Source organism: Lipotes vexillifer, unplaced genomic scaffold (assembly GCF_000442215.2).
Source record: "Lipotes vexillifer unplaced genomic scaffold, Lipotes_vexillifer_v1.1 scaffold282, whole genome shotgun sequence".
NCBI lineage: Eukaryota > Metazoa > Chordata > Mammalia > Artiodactyla > Lipotidae > Lipotes > Lipotes vexillifer.
In genome coordinates, this window is record NW_006775899.1 from 368,127 (window position 1) to 385,626 (window position 17,500).

A 17,500-nucleotide genomic window follows, 5' to 3' on the forward strand; every position below is an offset into this window, starting at 1 on the left:
TTTTTATCATAAATGGGTGTTGAATTTTGTCAAAAGCTTTTTTCTGCATCTATTGAGATGATCATATGGTTTTTATTCTTCAATTTGTTAATATGGTGTATCACACTGATTGATTTGCGTATATTGAAGAAACCTTGCATCCCTGGGGTAAATCCCACTTGATCATGGTGTATGATCCTTTTAATGTGTTGTTGGATTCTGTTTGCAAGTATTTTCTTGAGGATTTTTACATCTATATTCATCAGTGATATTGGTCTGTAATTTTCTGTTTTTGTAGTATCTTTGTCTGGTTTTGATATCAGGGTGATGGTGGCCTCATAGAATGAGTTTGGGAGTGTTCCTTCCTCTGCAATTTTTTGGAAGAGTTTGAGAAGAATGGGTGTTAGCTCTTCTCTAAATGTTTGATAGAATTCACCTGTGAAGCCAGGAAGATTGGCTTCACAGCCAATGGAAGATTTGGAAGATTTTTAATCACAGTTTCAATTTCATTCCTTGTGATTGGTCTGTTCATATTTTCTATTTCTTCCTGGTTCAGTCTTGGAAGGTTATACCTCTCTAAGAATTTGTCCATTTCTTCCAGGTTGTCCATTTTATTGGCATAAAGTTGCTTGTAGTAGTCTCTCATGATGCTTTGTATTTCTGCGGTGTCTGTTGTAACTTCCCCTTTTTCATTTCTAATTTTATTGATTTGAGTCCTCTCCCTCTTTTTCTTGATGAGTCTGGCTAATGGTTTATCAATTTTGTTTATCTTCTCAAAGAACCAGCTTTTAGTTTTATTGATCTTTGCTATTGTTTTCTTTGTCTCTATTTCATTGATTTCTGCTCTGATCTTTATGATTTCTTTCCTTCTGCTAACTTTGTGTTTTGTTTGTTCTTTTTGCTCTAGTTCCTTTAGGTGTAAGGTTAGATTGCTTACTTGAGATTTTTCTTGTTTCTTGAGGTAGGCTTTCTATAGCTATAAACTTCCCTCTTAGAACTGCTTTTGCTGCATCCCCTCGGTTTTGGATTGTTGTGTTTTCATTGTCATTTGTCTCTAGGTATTTTTTGATTTCCTCTTTGATTTCTTCAGTGGTCTCTTGGTTATTTAGTAATGTATTGTTTAGCTTCCATGTGTTTGTGTTTTTTACTTTTTTTTCCCCTATAATTCATTTCTAGTCTCATAGTGTTGTGGTCAGAAAAGATGCTTGATATGATTTCAATCTTCTTAAATTTACTGAGGCTTGAATTGTGACCCAAGATGTGATCAATCCTGGAGGATGTTCTGTGCACACTTGAGAAGAAAGTGTAATCTGCTGTTTTTGGATGGAATGTCCTATAAATATCAATTAAATCTATCTGGTCTATTGTGTCATTTAAAGCTTCTCTTTCCTTATTTGTTTTCATTTTGGATGATCTGTCCATTGGTGCAAGTGAGGTGTTAAAGTCCCCCACTATTATTGTGTTACTGTCGATTTCCTCTTTTATAGCTGTTAGCAGTTGCCTTGTGTATTGAGGTGCTCCCATGTTGGGTGCATATATATTTATAATTGTTATATCTTCTTCTTGTATTGATCCCTTGATCATTATGTAGTGTCCTTCTTTGTCTCTTGTAACATTGTTTATTTTAAAGTTTATTTTATCTGATATGAATATTGCTACTCCAGCTTTCTTTTTATTTCCATTTGCTTGGAATATCTTTTTCCATCCCCTCACTTTCAGTCTGTATGTGTCCCTAGATCTGAAGTGGGTCTGTTGTAGACAGCATACATATAGGTCTTGTTTTTGTATCCATTCAGCAAGGCTGTGTCTTTTGGTTGGAGCATTTAATCCGTTCACGTTTAAGGTAATTATCGATATGTATGTTCCTATTCCCATTTTCTTAATTGTTTTGGGTTTGTTTTTGTAGGTCCTTTCCTTGTCTTTCCCACTTAGAGAAGTTCCTTTTTCATTTGTGGTAGAGCTGGTTTTGTGGTGCTGAATTCTCTTAGCTTTTGCTTGTCTGTAAAGCTTTTGATTTCTCCATCGAATCTGAATGAGATCCTTGTGGTAGAGTCATCTTGGTTGTAGTTTCTTCCCTTTCATCACTTTAAGTATATCATGCCACCCCCTTCTCACTTGTAGTTTCTGCTGAGAAATCAGCTGTTAACCTTATGGGAGTTCCCTTGTATGTTATTTGTTGGTTTTCCCTTGCTGCTTTCAATACTTTTTCTTTGTCTTTAATTTTTGCCAATTTGATTACTATGTGTCTCGGCGTGTTTCTCCTTGGGTTTATCCTTTATGGGACTCTCTGTGGACCTGGACTTGGGTAGCTATTTCCTTTCCCATGTAGGGAAGTTTTTGACTATAATCTCTTCAAATATTTTCTCAGGTCCTTTCACTCTCTCTTCTTCTTCTGGGATCCCTATAATGTGAATGTTCTTGCATTTAATGTTGTCCCAGAGGTCTCTTAGGCTGTCTTCATTTCTTTTCATTCTTTTTTCTTTATTCTGTTCCTCAGCAGTGAATTCCACCATTCTGTCTTCCAGGTCACTTATCTGTTCTTCTGCTTCAGTTATTCTGCTATTCATTCCTTCTAGTGTAGTTTTCATTTCAGTTATTGTATTGTTCATCTCTGTTTGTTTGTTCTTTAATTCTTCTAGGTCTTTGTTAAACATTTCTTGCATCTTCTCAATTTTTGCCTCCATTGTTTTCCCGAGGTCTTGGATCATCTTCACTATCATTATTCTGAATTTTTTTTATGGAAGGTTGCCTGTCTCCACTTCATTTAGTTGTTTTTCTGCGGTTTTATCTTGTTCCTTCATCTGGTACATAGCCCTCTGCTTTTCATCTTCTCTCACTTTCTGTGAATGTGATTTTTGTTCCACAGGCTGCAGGATTGTAGTTCTTCTTGCTTCTGCTGTCTGCCCTCTGGTGGTTGAGGCTATCTCCATTTCTTTTTTTTTAATTGTGGTAAGATCAGATACCATGAAAGCTACCTTCTTAACACATTTTTAAATGTACAGCACAGTGTTGTTAGCTATAAACACAATGTTGTAAAGAAGAGTTCTATAACTTACTCCTCTTGCATAACTGAAACTTTATATCCACTGAACAGCAGATCCCCATTTCCTCCTCCCCCCAGCCCTTGGTCGCCACCATTCTATTTACTGCTTCTACGAGTGTGACTATTTTAGTTGCCTCATATAAGTGGAATCCTGCAGTATTTGCCCTTTTGTTAACTCATTTCATTTGGCATAATGTTCTCAAGGTCCTAGATGAAAATAATTTCTTGAAATCAAATCTGTTTTCTCAATAGCAAAGGGAAGAACTCACAAAAAGACGAGAGAAGCTTTCAAAAAGAAGGGAAAAGATAGTCAAGGAAAATGGAGAGGGAGATAAAAATGTGGTTACCATCAATGAGGAGATGGAGTCATTAACTGCTAATATAGATTATATCAATGACAGTATTTCTGATTGTCAAGCCAACATCATGCAGATGGAAGAAGCAAAGGTTTGTAACTAAAAAAATGTTTAATGACTTAATAAGAAGTATTTTTGTATTTTTTGTCATTAAAAACACTTTGAATTTTTATATGAAGGGATTTTCTGTCTGTGGTTTAATGTGATTCTTAGGTTTTACATGTATACCACTCCCTGTCTGCTTTCCATTTCTGTTCCTATTTTGTGATATTATTATTGTTTACACAATGCATATATAATGTATTAATCAACCTTTAGTTCTTAACTGCTCAAATGTCTTGTCTTTTAAACTAGACCATATGTTTCTTGGAGTAGGGATCATATTTTATACTTTTCTGTGGAGTCACATTAGCTAATCCAATAATATCAAATAAATGCATGAAACAATGGCTTTGTCTTCTGTTAAATACATTCAGGTCAAGGTAATGATACATCATATGTTGGTTTGATGTAGGAAGAAGGAGAAACGTTGGATGTCACTGCAGTCATTAATGCTTGTACACTTACAGAAGCCAGATACCTGCTAGATCACTTCCTGACAATGGGTATCAATAAGGTAAGTTCTAACTACACTATTATTGAAAACCTAAGCTTTGGTTAATTCATTGCAATTTTGCTTATCTTTCTCTATTGACCCTTTCCTTTGTAATAAGGAGGAAGATTCTTTTCCTTAGAGTTAAGAAAACTCAGCAGTATTTACATCAATTCCATTAGCTTCTCATCTATTGTGCTTGTGTATTAGAACAGGTAAACAACTTAAAGAATAAATAATTTCTTTTTCACTTTAACAAAGGAAAAGTTAAAAGAAAAATCTCTTAGGGTGCTCAAAAAAAATCAGAAAGGAAAAAATACAGTTGCACTCTCCTTGTCTTCAGAAACTTCTGCCTAAATGTTAAAGTTGATAATTTCTGACTCACCTTTTTTCCCACGTTGAGACTGTGCTAGACCTTTAATGGTTTGTTCTCTCACTTAATCCTCACAACGTGGAAGGAAGTAAGAATCATTCATATCATTTGAATATTTGGAAACTGAGAATCGGGAAGATAAGGTATTCATATCATTTGAATATTTGGAAACTGAGAATCGGGAAGATAAGGTAACTTGCTTAGGGTCAATGAGCTTGCAAGTGCAGAAGCTGGGATGAATCGAGATCTATTTAATGTCAGAGTCCATACATCATATGCATTTGCTATTTGATACAGATCTTTGTGTGGTAGATTCTGTTTTGTATGATCTAAGATAATTTTTTTTTTGGGGGGGGTGTTGTTATAGGGTCTTCAGGCTGCCCAGAAAGAGGCTCAAATTAAAGTACTTGAAGGTCGGCTTAAACAAACTGAAATAACCAGTGCTACACAAAACCAGCTCTTATTTCATATGTTGAAAGAGAAAGCAGAATTAAATCCTGAGCTAGATGCTTTACTAGGTCATGCTTTACAAGGTAATTTGGATTAAATTTAGTTAAATAAATTGCATGGTAACTTTGCTCTTTGAGTATGCTATACGCTACCTTTTTTCCCTATAGCTTGACTGAATAGATGCTGTATTTACTTATGCTTTTGATAATTATTCCTGCTTTAATTTGCATGTATAAATTTTGGGGGATGTAATTATTGTCATTGCAAGAAATGATTAGCAACTTAAAAAGGCTTACTTAGCATTATTAAGCAATTAGTTTTTATGAATAAATAAGATCAACCATGCTTCTGAATTGGTTGTTTAAATTATTTAAAGTATTAACCAAGTTTCATTACTTTACATATCTAACTGCCTTAAAAAATAAATTTATAAGTGTTTGCTATGGCATCTATTCTACATATCTTATAAATGATACATAATCTTGTTTTATATGAGAGTTCTTAACATTGGATTTGTTTTGATTGGAGTATTGCTTTTTGTTTCCTTTTTGCTGTTATTTACACAGATCTAGATAGCATACCATTAGGTAAGTATGTTTAGCTTTCTGTGTACCCTACAGCTGCATGAATTACTAATTGTTCATGTACACTAATTGTGGTACATCTTATTTAAAAATTTTTATTGGCAGCGAGCTGGTTTTTGCATGATCCTTTATGAAATGTATCTTTGACCACAAACATACTAAGTCTTTTGTCTTTCTTACACATTTCCTGATTTTTAAGTTCTTAGATGTTTAAAGAAGTATGTTTATTTTTCTATTTTATTATTTGAACTCCAAATTTGGTTCCAGTTGCATAAGCCCCTCTTTCTTGTAGGAAAAAATGGAACATATATTCCTTTTTAATTTTTAAATCTGTTAACTTGAATCTGTTGTTTTACCCTCATAAGTAACTTTCTGTGTTATTTATCTTTTATATATACTTGTCTTTGGTTTATATTTGCTAGATTCTCAGTTGTTCTTAAGTTTTATAAAATTAAGCCACGTATATTTTAATATTGTAACTTGAATAAAGCTATCCAAAGGATTTTAATGAACAGATTAAAACATTATTTATAATTATAATATTTTCAAGTTAGAGCTTTAGATATCACTGAGTATTGAGATTTTTGACATTTTCCCTTGCCACTACAACATTCATGTGAACTACACCCACTCATGAGTAATATCTATACTCCTCCTAGTGGTTATATACATGAAGGATCAGAAGCATCAGTAATTTTATTACTTACAATTTTCGTGAATGATTATTTTGGACCAGTTTTTATTTAAAATTATTTCAAAATCTGATCTTAATTTTTTTCTAATCACGCAGCTGTCAAAATTTTCTAATACTTGATGGAGAGGAATGTAACTGAAAGATTAAATGTAATTTCCTCTCTGGGTTATTAAAATAAACATAACCTATGAATCTGAATTTATTTTAAACGATGCAAATAAAATACATGAGCTATTTGATTTTTTTTTTTTTTTTTTTTTTTTTGCGGTACGCGGGCCTCTCACTGTTGTGGTCTCTCCCGTTGTGGAGCACAGGCTCCAGACGCGCAGGCTCAGCGGTCATGGCTCACGGGCCTAGCCGCTCCGCGGCATGTGGGATCTTCCCAGACCGGGGCACGAACCCATGTCCCCTGCATTGGCAGGCGGACTCTCAACCACTGCGCCACCAGGGAAGCGCTGTTTGATTTTTTTAGACGTTTACCCTGTGTGTTAAATATCAAAATAGTATTTCCTTGAGATCAATTCCATAATACAGATATGGACAGACTACAACTTTTATCCTGCTCAAGCTATAACAAAGACAGGTAGAAAAAGGATTGGTTATATTAAGGAACCATTTTAGGCTGCCCAAATTTCTGAATTATAACCAGAATTTTTGCCATTCCATGTGTTATTAAGCATGTTTCTTTTCCTCTTCCTCTTCCTCCTCCTTCCTCTTATTCTTCTCCCCCTCCTCCTCCTCTGACTTTTCTTTGTTCTTCTTCATCTTAGTGGCTCAATTTATAGTAATAAATAAATTCTTATTTAAGTCCATTATCTCTTTTAACTGGGAAGAAAAATGCAATGCCCTCTTTGATGTCCTTTTGTGCAGAAAATATTAAACTATTTGATGTGCATTGTTACTTTTTCACAGCTTTCAAACAACTTTTAATTATCTGTAGCTTAAAGAAGGGTCAAAAGCAGAGAGGGGAAACACATTCAGCTGATATAACCTGTGACTCATGGCATAAATTTTCCCTAAGGCCATAATCTAGACGAGAGGTGCTTAGATGAAAAGCACGGAAGGAGAAAAACATGGAAGTTAAATACACAGAAACTAGACGGTCATATTATATTCATTGCTTTAAAAAATATTTATTTAGTTTCAATTTATCTCAACTTTGGGCTGGGTGCTAGGATTCAAAGATAAATAAGACACAGAATCTTGCCCTCATGGACTTGATACCTTGCTGAGGGTGACAGACCATGAACAGATTATGATACATTGCAGAGAGGGCAGAGATTGAGATATGTACAGGGAATTATGGGAACACAGAATGGGGCTACCCAACAAGAATGGAGGAGTTGATGAAGGCCTTCTGGAGGGGGTGAAATTTGAGCTGAAACATAAATGAAGAAAAAGATTTAGGCCAGGCAAGAGACAAGGTGGAAAGGGGCTGGGCAGAAGAGTCACTCTGAGCAGGGAGTAAGTTAAAAGTTGGACATTTAGCCAAAATATTGTATGAATGAGGACTTCAAGCAGGTTGGTGCTCTGGAGCAACAAGTATGTGGTGTAGGATGATGAACATAAGGCTAGAGGGGGAGCAAGGGCTGGTACTCCATGCTAATAGGCTTGTATTGTTGTAGCCTTTGAAGAACATCTTTATTTTCCCCTTCTTTTTTCCCTACCTATGTTGGTGTTCCTAGGATCTTTTCCTATGTTTGGGGATTTGCTAGAAGACTCAGGGGGCTCAGCATATAGTTGTATTCATGGCAAAGATTTATGAGAGCAATGTAGGAATGATACACAACAAGATTGTAAAGGAAAAAGACTCAGATGGAGTCAGGAGGAATCCATGTCCAGGCTGCCTTATGCTCTCTCCCTCCCAGGAAACATCATACAGAATGCACTTTTCCCCCTGGAATGAAAATGCAACAACATGTGTGCATAGTTTACACCCAAGGAAGTCCATTAGACACTCAGCACCTGAGGTTTTTACTGGGAACTAGTCACATAGGCACGCTTTGTCTAGTATATATGAGAATTTCAGACTCCAGAAGGAAAGCAGGAGTTCTCAGCATAAGCCATATTGTTTGCACAAATGTTCTAGGTATAATGAGCTTCCCTCACTAGTTAACTGATGACTAGGGATACTCTGAGAGCCAAGTTTCAGATGACAGACAAAGTCCAACCTTGCAAGGAGGCCTTTCTAAGGATAGTAGTCTCTGGGCTGCTATGTTAACTCTTTTCCATACACCATATATATATATATGTATATATATATATATATATATATACATATATATATATATATATATATATATATATATATACACACACACACATATACATATCTATATACCTATATGAACTTTAAAAAAGACTTTAATAGTAACTGTTTGGTTAACTTCTAGTGATGTGAGATTATGCAGCTGTGTACCGATATGTATGAACTTTAAAGCATTTTGCAGTTTTAAGTCTCTGCTTTTAGCTTTAATGCTCAGTGATGAGAAGAGAAGCTGGTGTTGGTCTGGAATTATGTTCTTAGAGTTGAGAGTAGAGTAGTGAGGTGATGGCATGTCCTGCTGCTCAGATGGCTGTAGTGCTACAGACAAAGTTCAGTCCTGAAGAGGTGTCTAATTTGGTGAATGTCTGGGTGGAGGGTTGTATCCTCTGGCTAGGTTGGTTATGTCAAACTGTAATTATCTCTAAATAAGGCATATATGCATATGCAGGAGCTAAGTAGTTTTTACTGAGCATTCATATGATGTTTAATATACTAACTTGTTTCATCACTCCCTACAAGAAAATTACTGGTCAATCTTAGCCTGCTTTTAAACATGGAAAACTAAAGACTAGATTTGTCATTTCTTTACATTTTCTATGTTATTGACTAATTCAGTCACCTTAGCACTCAATTATCCTTTCTGTGAAGCACATCCTCCAGCCTGCAGCGTGGGCTTTGAGATACACATTGCCTTCAAGACCACCATTTTGCTCATTTCAGAAAGTAAACTCCCTTTGTGTGGGTCCTAGATGGGCTCCATTTTAGATAATGCTATCAAGTATTACTGAATTTCTATCGAAGTGTCTGCTAAACAGTGAGGAAGAATGGGAGCATCTGAGAAAGGAATTAGTTGACTTATGAGCATAATCCACCTGTATGATATAAATGTAAAAGTTAAAGGGGGATGAATACTGTATATTTTTCACTGACCTATATATAATTGTTTTTAAATATTTTATTTATTTTCCTTAATTTTTTGGCTGCATCAGGTCTTAGTTGCAACACACAGGATCTTTGTTGAGGCACAAGTGATCTTTTCATTACGGTGCACGGTCTGCTCGGGCTTCTCTCTAGTTGCGGTGCCTGGGCTTCTCTAGTTGTGGTGTGTGGGTTTTCTCTCTCTAGTTGTGGCACATGGGCTCCAGAGCACATGAGCTCTATAGTTGCGGCAGGCGGGCTCTCTTGTTCAGGTGTGCGAGCTTGGTAGTTGTGGCACAAGGGCTTAGTTGCCCTGCGGCATGTGGGATCTTAGTTCCCTGACCAGGGATCGAACCCACATCCCCTGCATTGGAAGCGGATTCTTTACCACTGGACCACGAGGGAAGTCCTCAACGTATATATTGTTGATAATATTGCCTTTAGTTTTGTGGAATGGCTTTATAATAAAATGTATAAGTTTTGAAAACTTGCACCTGTGTTAGGGGCTCACTGACATTTTAAATAATTTACTTTCAGTGGCTGATTTATTTACTGACTTCCTACTAGTTTTGTATGTTTGCTTTTTCCTCTCTTTTTATTAGTGTGCTACAGTTGTTCTGAAATAGCAGTGGTTTGTTTGTATTTATCTACAAAACTGTTGCATGGAAACCTGTAGTTTTAGTCTTTTATGTACATGTGAATGAGCTGCATGCTGGTATGTAACTCCTGAATACCTTGACACACACACATTCTCTCTCTCTACTTGAAAACAAAAATAAAAATAAAGGAAAATATATAAGTTGGAATACTGATAAAGTACAACAACTATGTTTATACCTATGTAGTTTTTGAAGTTGGCTCAGTACATTAAAGGGAGCGCATGCAGCATTTACTTTAATCTTGTGTTTTACTCAGTGGTTTTTCATACATGGGATAAATGGATGGTGTGGGATAAATACATACTCTGAAAAATATATAAATAATTATACATACTCTGATAAATACATGATCTCATTTCCATCCTGTGAATGCTGTTCTTTGTTTTATCATTCAACTCATAGCTTTCCTATTTTGAACATATTTTTCTCACCCTAGGACATATAATCAAAGGAGTTTCTTAGAAATAGTTTTTTACATTTCTAATTTGATTCAGTTACTAAAACCAAAGTGCCCATATTGAGAGAACTTGGGCTGTTGCTTATTATAGCATAGGGATTACAGTCATCATTCAAATTGTGACATGTGGATAATACTTACATTTTGGACATTTTTTTAGAAAATGTAGAGGACAGCACTGATGAGGATGTACCTTTAAACAGCCCAGGATCAGAAGGAAGGTAAGAGAGGCTTTAGAAACTTAATAGATTTGACTTATTTCTTAATATTTTTAATACTTTTATCCTGTGCATCAAAGAATTACCATAAAACAAATAATTTTGGATTTTATGGCTAAGTGAAGAGAACTAGAAACAGTAATATGGAAGCCCAACTAAGTAATGTTTAACCATCAAAAACTTTAAAATAAAAATACTGGGATATTTAAGGAAGGAAAATGGACTATTTTAATTAGTTTATTTTGATTTTAAATATTGTCTTTCTGTGTTTTCTGTAGGCATATAAATTTTTTTCCATACTTGTACTCATTAGAGGACATACAGTTTTCTATAAGTTCCCTTTTAATCATGTGGTTAATTACTTATTTGCACATAGCTCACTCTCTTCAGACCTTATGAAGCTTTGTGGTGAAGTGAAACCTAAAAACAAGGTAAGGAGAATTGAAAATACCAGGTAAACATTTTTTCTGCTGTTCTTTATTGTCACTATTAATCACATAGGCTTCAGGTTTGACTTTTAATAGGTCAGCAAGTAGGCATGCTTTTACCAAAGATTTCATGTGTAAGAAATTTAGTTCTTTATCATATTCTCCCTTGAAAAAAATTTATATTGAAAAATTGCTCCTTTGTGAAACTTGTGATTTACTGTATTCTTGTACTTTTTCTACTAGATAAGATATGATTATGGAAAACAATCCTTAAAAATAATTTAGATTGACAGGAGATTTTTGAAATTTTAACATTCTAGTATGTCCTCAAGTATTCCTTATTTATTTTGTTTAACTGTGTCTTGAAGTGGTTTGAATAGGCCAACTCTTAATCATCATTTTGTATTGAAAATTGATGCTATAATGTATATTTGTGAAGCTTAAAAAAATAAAGGACACATACTGTTAAATGTGTAAGAAACACATGGTCTATTTCAGATTGAGTGTTGGTAACATTTGATACTAGGTGAATTAACTATCTTAAGATGTTTGAAAACAAAGAATTCTTGCAGTGCTTAGTAAATATTTGTTGAATGAATGGATGAAATCAGGACTCAAAAGAACAGTACTGTGCTAATGGACAGGATGGATTTAAGGCCCACAGTGGTTAGCCAGGTAATATAAATGAGTAATTTGGCTGGATGTAAGGTAATTAATAGGGATTATTATGATTACCTGAAGTGGGCATGCTCCATCTAAAGCAAATAGCCACCACTCAACTACTGCTTATTTTTGCCATGATGGAATATGGGCCTAAGGCTACCAGATCCTCAACGTTTTAAACAGAAGCTTTAAATATGGATTTTAATGGAGAATTTCCTTATCCTTAAAATACTGGGCTAGCCGACTGAAAAACATCTCCAGTCTTTATGTATGGTCCTTGAGGTACTGGCTTGGTGACATGTGGTTTGTGTTTTATTATTCTAAGTGACTAAGTAGAAGTTACCCAAACTCAAAGAAAGCATTCGAGTATAGTTTGGATCCAGTCTTAAGTGGAGGAGAGAATCTCCTAAGGTAACTTAGTCTTTAAAGCCTTGTGAAAGCCAGAGAGAAATGTGAAGTGGTAGCCTAAAGGTCATCTCCTAAAAAAACCCACCGTGGTTTGGAATTCCCAAGAAAATGACTCAATTTGCAGTAGGGAGAACTGACAGGGTAAAAGGTTGGCTTCAGGGCTTTCTCTTTCCAAAAGTTTTCTGGTATTATCTACCACTCCTTTTGAACTGCAAAGATGCCTAAAAGGTTCTCATATTATTTATTTTTCACTCATTGAAAAAGTGAAGTTGAGTATATATTTTAAATAGATATTTACCAGCACTATGTTAGATGCAGGGGATACAAAGTTGAATAAAACAGGTTGTCTGCCCTTTAGAGGTTTCTAATCTGGTAAACACCTTGATTATCTGTTAATACATTAGCGATAGCAGCCAACTCTAAGCGTTAACAACAAGGTAGTCCCACTGGTTTTTCAGGAGTATGGAAGGGAATGCTTATGGTAAATTTAGATTCTAGGAAAATAACCTTCACCTGCCTCACCATGCTGCCAAAAGCTGGTATGGACTGATGGTAGATATCCAGCAGGCAGATTAAACACCCAGTTAAAGCATCAGGGGGGCAGGGTCATAAAAAAGGAGAAACAGATGTAAAAGTAGATAGTAAAATGAATTAAAATTTATATTAAATAAATCATCTAAGCCTGGGAAACATCAGAATTTAGTTGAATGTCCCTGCAACTATCTTTTGGTTTAATTTCTTTCTTCTTTCTTTTTTTTTTTTTAATGATATGTTGAGGGAGCTGGCGATGAATGGCAGTATAGCACAATAATATTGGAGGCAGATTGCCTGGTTTTGAATCTGGCTTTGCCACTTACTAGCTGTGTGACTTTGGACTTTTACCTTCTCTGTGCCTCAGTTCTCTCATTTGTGAATTGGGATAATGATAGTATATACTAATATAGTAAAGTATTTATAACAATTTCTGGCATCCAACAGAAATGTTAGCTATTATTATGGCCTCTAAAGGTCTTATCTGGCTGTAGCTCTGGCTTGTCACTATCTTACATGTTATGTTTGACACACTTGCTAGGAAAAGACACGCTAAATGTTTTACCTATTTCAAACTAATATTAAATATCGCCTAATCATCTTCCCTGCGAAAATTTGCACATGATTGTTTTTCCTTCCATTCTCTGACTAGGCCCGAAGGAGAACCACCACTCAAATGGAATTGCTGTATGCAGATAGCAGTGAACTAGCTTCAGACACTAGTACAGGAGATGCCTCCTTGCCTGGCCCTCTTACACCTGTTGCAGAAGGGCAAGAGATTGGAATGAATACAGAGACAAGTACTTCTGCTAGGGAAAAAGAGCTCCCTCCCCCATCTGGCTTCCCTTCTAAGATAGGCAGCATGTAAGTCTGGCCCAGCTACACTAACTTCCTTTCTTTTGGCTTTCTTTTTTTTTTTTTTTTTTTTTTTAAATGCATGTTGCTAATTTCTTATTTCTATTTTTAAAAATTTATGTAAATAAGATCTCTAGTTTTCAAAGTAATTTCTGTTAGGTGTTGTGTCTCCTAATTTTTGGACATTCAAAATAATTTAAATGAGATGTTCTTTGTTGAATTGCTTTGTCTTATTTCTAAGTTTTAGGGTCTTTCTTAAAGATTATAATTTTTATAAAGGCTGAGTTGTGAATTACAGACAAAATTTATTTAGAAACACCTAAACTAGATTAAAGTTATACCTATAAAACCATTATATAAAACAGAAGCTTTAAAGATTCTTAAATTTACTCTAAATTACATTATATCCTAGTTCTAAGAGCCTGGTCAAGATAGTAAACCTTTGCTGACACTTTTAAAGAAAAATACAAATGTCAGTTACAAATAATACATTTTGAATTTTCCTAATTCTTTGCCTTGAAGCACATTGCATGTCTGGGATGAGTGTACACACAAAGTATAAATATTGTATTATTAAAGATTTGAAGGAGGAAATATTACCTCTCCTCTCTATGATAATCTTAACAAAAAACATTCCATTCAAAACAAATCTTATTTAAAAATTTTTCATTATTATCTTGAGAACAAAGATTTCCTTACACAGGCCAGTGTGTGTGTGTGTGTGTGTGTGTGTGTGTGTGTTTTGTTAGTTATATTAAAATTACATCAGTCATTCACTGGTAAAGATTTTTAATGGCTTTTTTCCAAACTAACTCTCACATGTGATCTAGCAGATGCTCTATTGAATGAACACATCATTGCATTGGGAAATATTGCCAAAAAAACGGTTCATACTATATGACTCTGTATGTCATACTCCCCACCCTAATTTGAACATCTGTTTCCCATAACTTTCTTCATCTTATAAAGATATTTTCACTGTCTTCCATTCAGTAAGCCCATCTGCTACCTTTAGTTCCAAAATTAGTTTTAATGACAGAACTATCTTGCATGTGCTTGAGGTGACTTATGTAATTAACTATTAGATTTGCTCTTAGAGATTGCTAACCAGTATAGCTTATGGCTTCAGTGCTTTTTTGGTAAGATAACAGTGGAAGAAATGCTTTTGGTGAAGGTAGTGATATAGAACTGAGAACAGATTTTAGAGACTCCTATGTGTTCAGCATTTAGTCTATCAGATGAATAGAGACTTTTGGAACTTCAAGACTAAATCTATGACCTGGAGTCCAGAATTCAGGTAATACCTTCTTTTTGCCCTTTTCTTTTTCATTTTAAAAATGTATCATTCATGACAGGTTGTAGAAAATGTCTTTTAGACACTGTCTCTTCACATGACTTATTATCCAAGTTTTCATAAATTAAGATGCTTGTGTAATTCTGTACAAATTTAAAAGTTGGTCATGTGCTTGGTGCAGTAACTCTTATATCCCATTACTACATGACTTCCATTGCATAAAGTAAAAGAATTTACTCAAGTGGGCCTTATCATTTAAATGATGCAGAACTTCTAAAATGTGATTTCCTCTAATTAGAAAAACCAGGCACGTGAAGTTTAATTATATTTAGTTTTCACTTTCAAATAGGAATCACTGTAGACCCATTCTGGGGATCCTGCTTGCTAATTCCTTAGTGGTTTTTTTCTTATTAATAAAACTAGTCAAGGATAGCAAAAAATTCATTTTTTTCAATTAAAATTCATTACCACTGTACACAACAATCATAGTCTTAAATTATTAATTACATAGCCACTATTGAACATTTAAAGTCTATAATAAAACAAAAATATTTTTAGTACTAAAATAGATATAGCTAACTAATACTTAAATACTAGTTAAGTAAAATGATTGTAGTTTTTTGTGATTACCTGTAGTATTCTTTTGTGACTATGTAAATATTAATTCATTAAATCTCATTGTTTCTCATATTCTGATATTCTAATATTTTTGTTCTTGCAAAACTATAAAGACAATTTTTCTTCAACTGAAGCAATTCTAATCAAACTTAAACACTTAATGTTTAAAATTAAAAAATTATTTTAGCTATTTGGCAGTATAGCATTGATGTTTACATTCAAAGATAATGGGCATGTATGTATTTGACAAAATTGCCAATTTAAAAATTAAATATATAGTTATCAAGCTCCCATTAATTAAAATAACTCATGTGATATCTTCCTGTCCTAGTTCTATTTCTTATTTCCAAATAATCTTTCTCAAGTTCCAGTTATTAATCTATTAAATATTTAGGTTGAGTATCTGCCAAAGTTATATGTATATATTTAAAATTAGATGATTATAGAACCTTTCTCTCTCTTAGTTCCAGACAGTCATCTGTATCAGAAAAAAAGTTACCAGAGCCTTCCCCTGTAACAAGGAGAAAGGCATATGAGAAAGGGGAAAAATCAAAGGCCAAGGAACAAAAACAGTAAGTTACCCATGCTTTTTATCTACTAGATTGTATAAAATGTCTGATGCACTTAGATGCTAAAGCACAATAGTGAAATTATTTTCCATATTCAGACTGACTCTGGGATTGTGACTGATTTGACTAATGAAGACAATCATGTGTGCTGTTGGCTTGTATAAGTAGTCTAACTTTCTTGGTAACACATACCTGTAAATAAATTTGAGCACTTGTCCCCATTCATATAGTCTGATTTATTTTTCAATTATTTGTGCATATCATTTTGGAGTTAATATACCTTTGAGGAGAAGTTTATTAAAACTACAATTCAAATAGTCTTCTAGAAAGTTTTGAAATTAATTTTGACTGTCATCTGATAAAACTGACATTGATTTCACTTCTTTAAAGTGGTTAACAAAAATCTAGTGTTAGATGTGTGACTTGTGCCATTTTCTTGCTGTTCTTTTATGTTTAAATTGGTATTATCCTTAATTGTTTTTTTTGTTGAAATATTTTAAAAGCTATTTGTGTGTTTTGTGAGGGTTAGTTTACTTAATAGTACACAATAAAATCTGATGGTCCACTTACGTGGACATTTGTAAATTGCAACACCACAACACACAGAAAGTTATAAATGGGTTAGAGCCACTGTTACCTTTCTACCCTGTGGCACACTGAGATCTCCCTCAGGTCTCCTAAGGAGCTGCATATAGCAGGTAGATCTCTGACACGCTCTTGAGTAGGAATATCAATGCTAATCTATATTTAAGTATTGGTAAAGACAATTTCTTTAACATAAAAATAATTATGAAAGAAGTTTTCATCTATTTTCTGTACCCAAGTGGATAATCTTATACCATCCTCCTCCCTTGTACCAACATGCACACTCTCTACTTTGACCACTGGTTTAGCTGACGTGAATGTCATGGAAGTTGCTCTTCTAATCATCCTTGTTTCCTGTATTTAAAGATGTAATTTACCTGTTTCTACTGAATCGAATGTCTTAAGAATAAGTAGGAGATAGGGGATGGAGCAAATAAGTAATTTAAAAATAAATGAATGAATCAATTGAATAGGCGAATTCCTCTTAAACTCTCAGGGTCTGTTTCCTCATCTGTAAAGTGAACAACTTGCTCTCAACTCTAAAATTGTATAATTTTAAACTTGGCTTGCTTTATTTATACTGACTTTAGATTTTAGCAGACAGAACTTTTTCTTTAGTGCCATCTTGTGGCCAACGTAACAAGATTCAGTGGAAAAAAATTTTTAATTAAATTGTTCAGAGTGCATTTTATCTTATAAAAAAGGAACAGAGGAAGAAAGGAAGCAAGGAAGGAATTGTATAATGAAAAGCTTTTATAAAAAAACATGTTTCTTACAACATTTCTAACAAATCAAAGCCAATTAAAGCCACCTATTTAATGTTCTTTTTTTCTTGTAGCTCAGATTCTGGAACCTCAGAGGCTAGTCTTTCACCTCCTTCTTCCCCACCAAGCCTGCCCCGTAATGAACTGAATGTTTTTAATCGTCTTACTGTTTCTCAGGGAAACACATCAGTTCAGC

At 34.4% G+C, this 17,500-nt stretch overlaps 1 protein-coding gene across 1 annotated transcript in view; it reads left to right on the forward strand.

Moving 5' to 3' along the window:
- KIF21A (kinesin family member 21A) overlaps window positions 1–17,500 on the forward strand; it is a 160,282-nt gene that overhangs the window by 122,324 nt on the left and 20,458 nt on the right. The window contains exons 21-29 of the mRNA XM_007450237.1: window positions 3,275–3,469; window positions 3,893–3,994; window positions 4,711–4,876; window positions 5,360–5,380; window positions 10,532–10,592; window positions 10,966–11,020; window positions 13,272–13,483; window positions 15,851–15,958; window positions 17,379–17,498. Of these exons, the coding sequence (XP_007450299.1) occupies window positions 3,275–3,469; window positions 3,893–3,994; window positions 4,711–4,876; window positions 5,360–5,380; window positions 10,532–10,592; window positions 10,966–11,020; window positions 13,272–13,483; window positions 15,851–15,958; window positions 17,379–17,498 (1,040 nt within the window). The remainder of the gene's footprint in view (window positions 1–3,274; window positions 3,470–3,892; window positions 3,995–4,710; window positions 4,877–5,359; window positions 5,381–10,531; window positions 10,593–10,965; window positions 11,021–13,271; window positions 13,484–15,850; window positions 15,959–17,378; window positions 17,499–17,500) is intronic.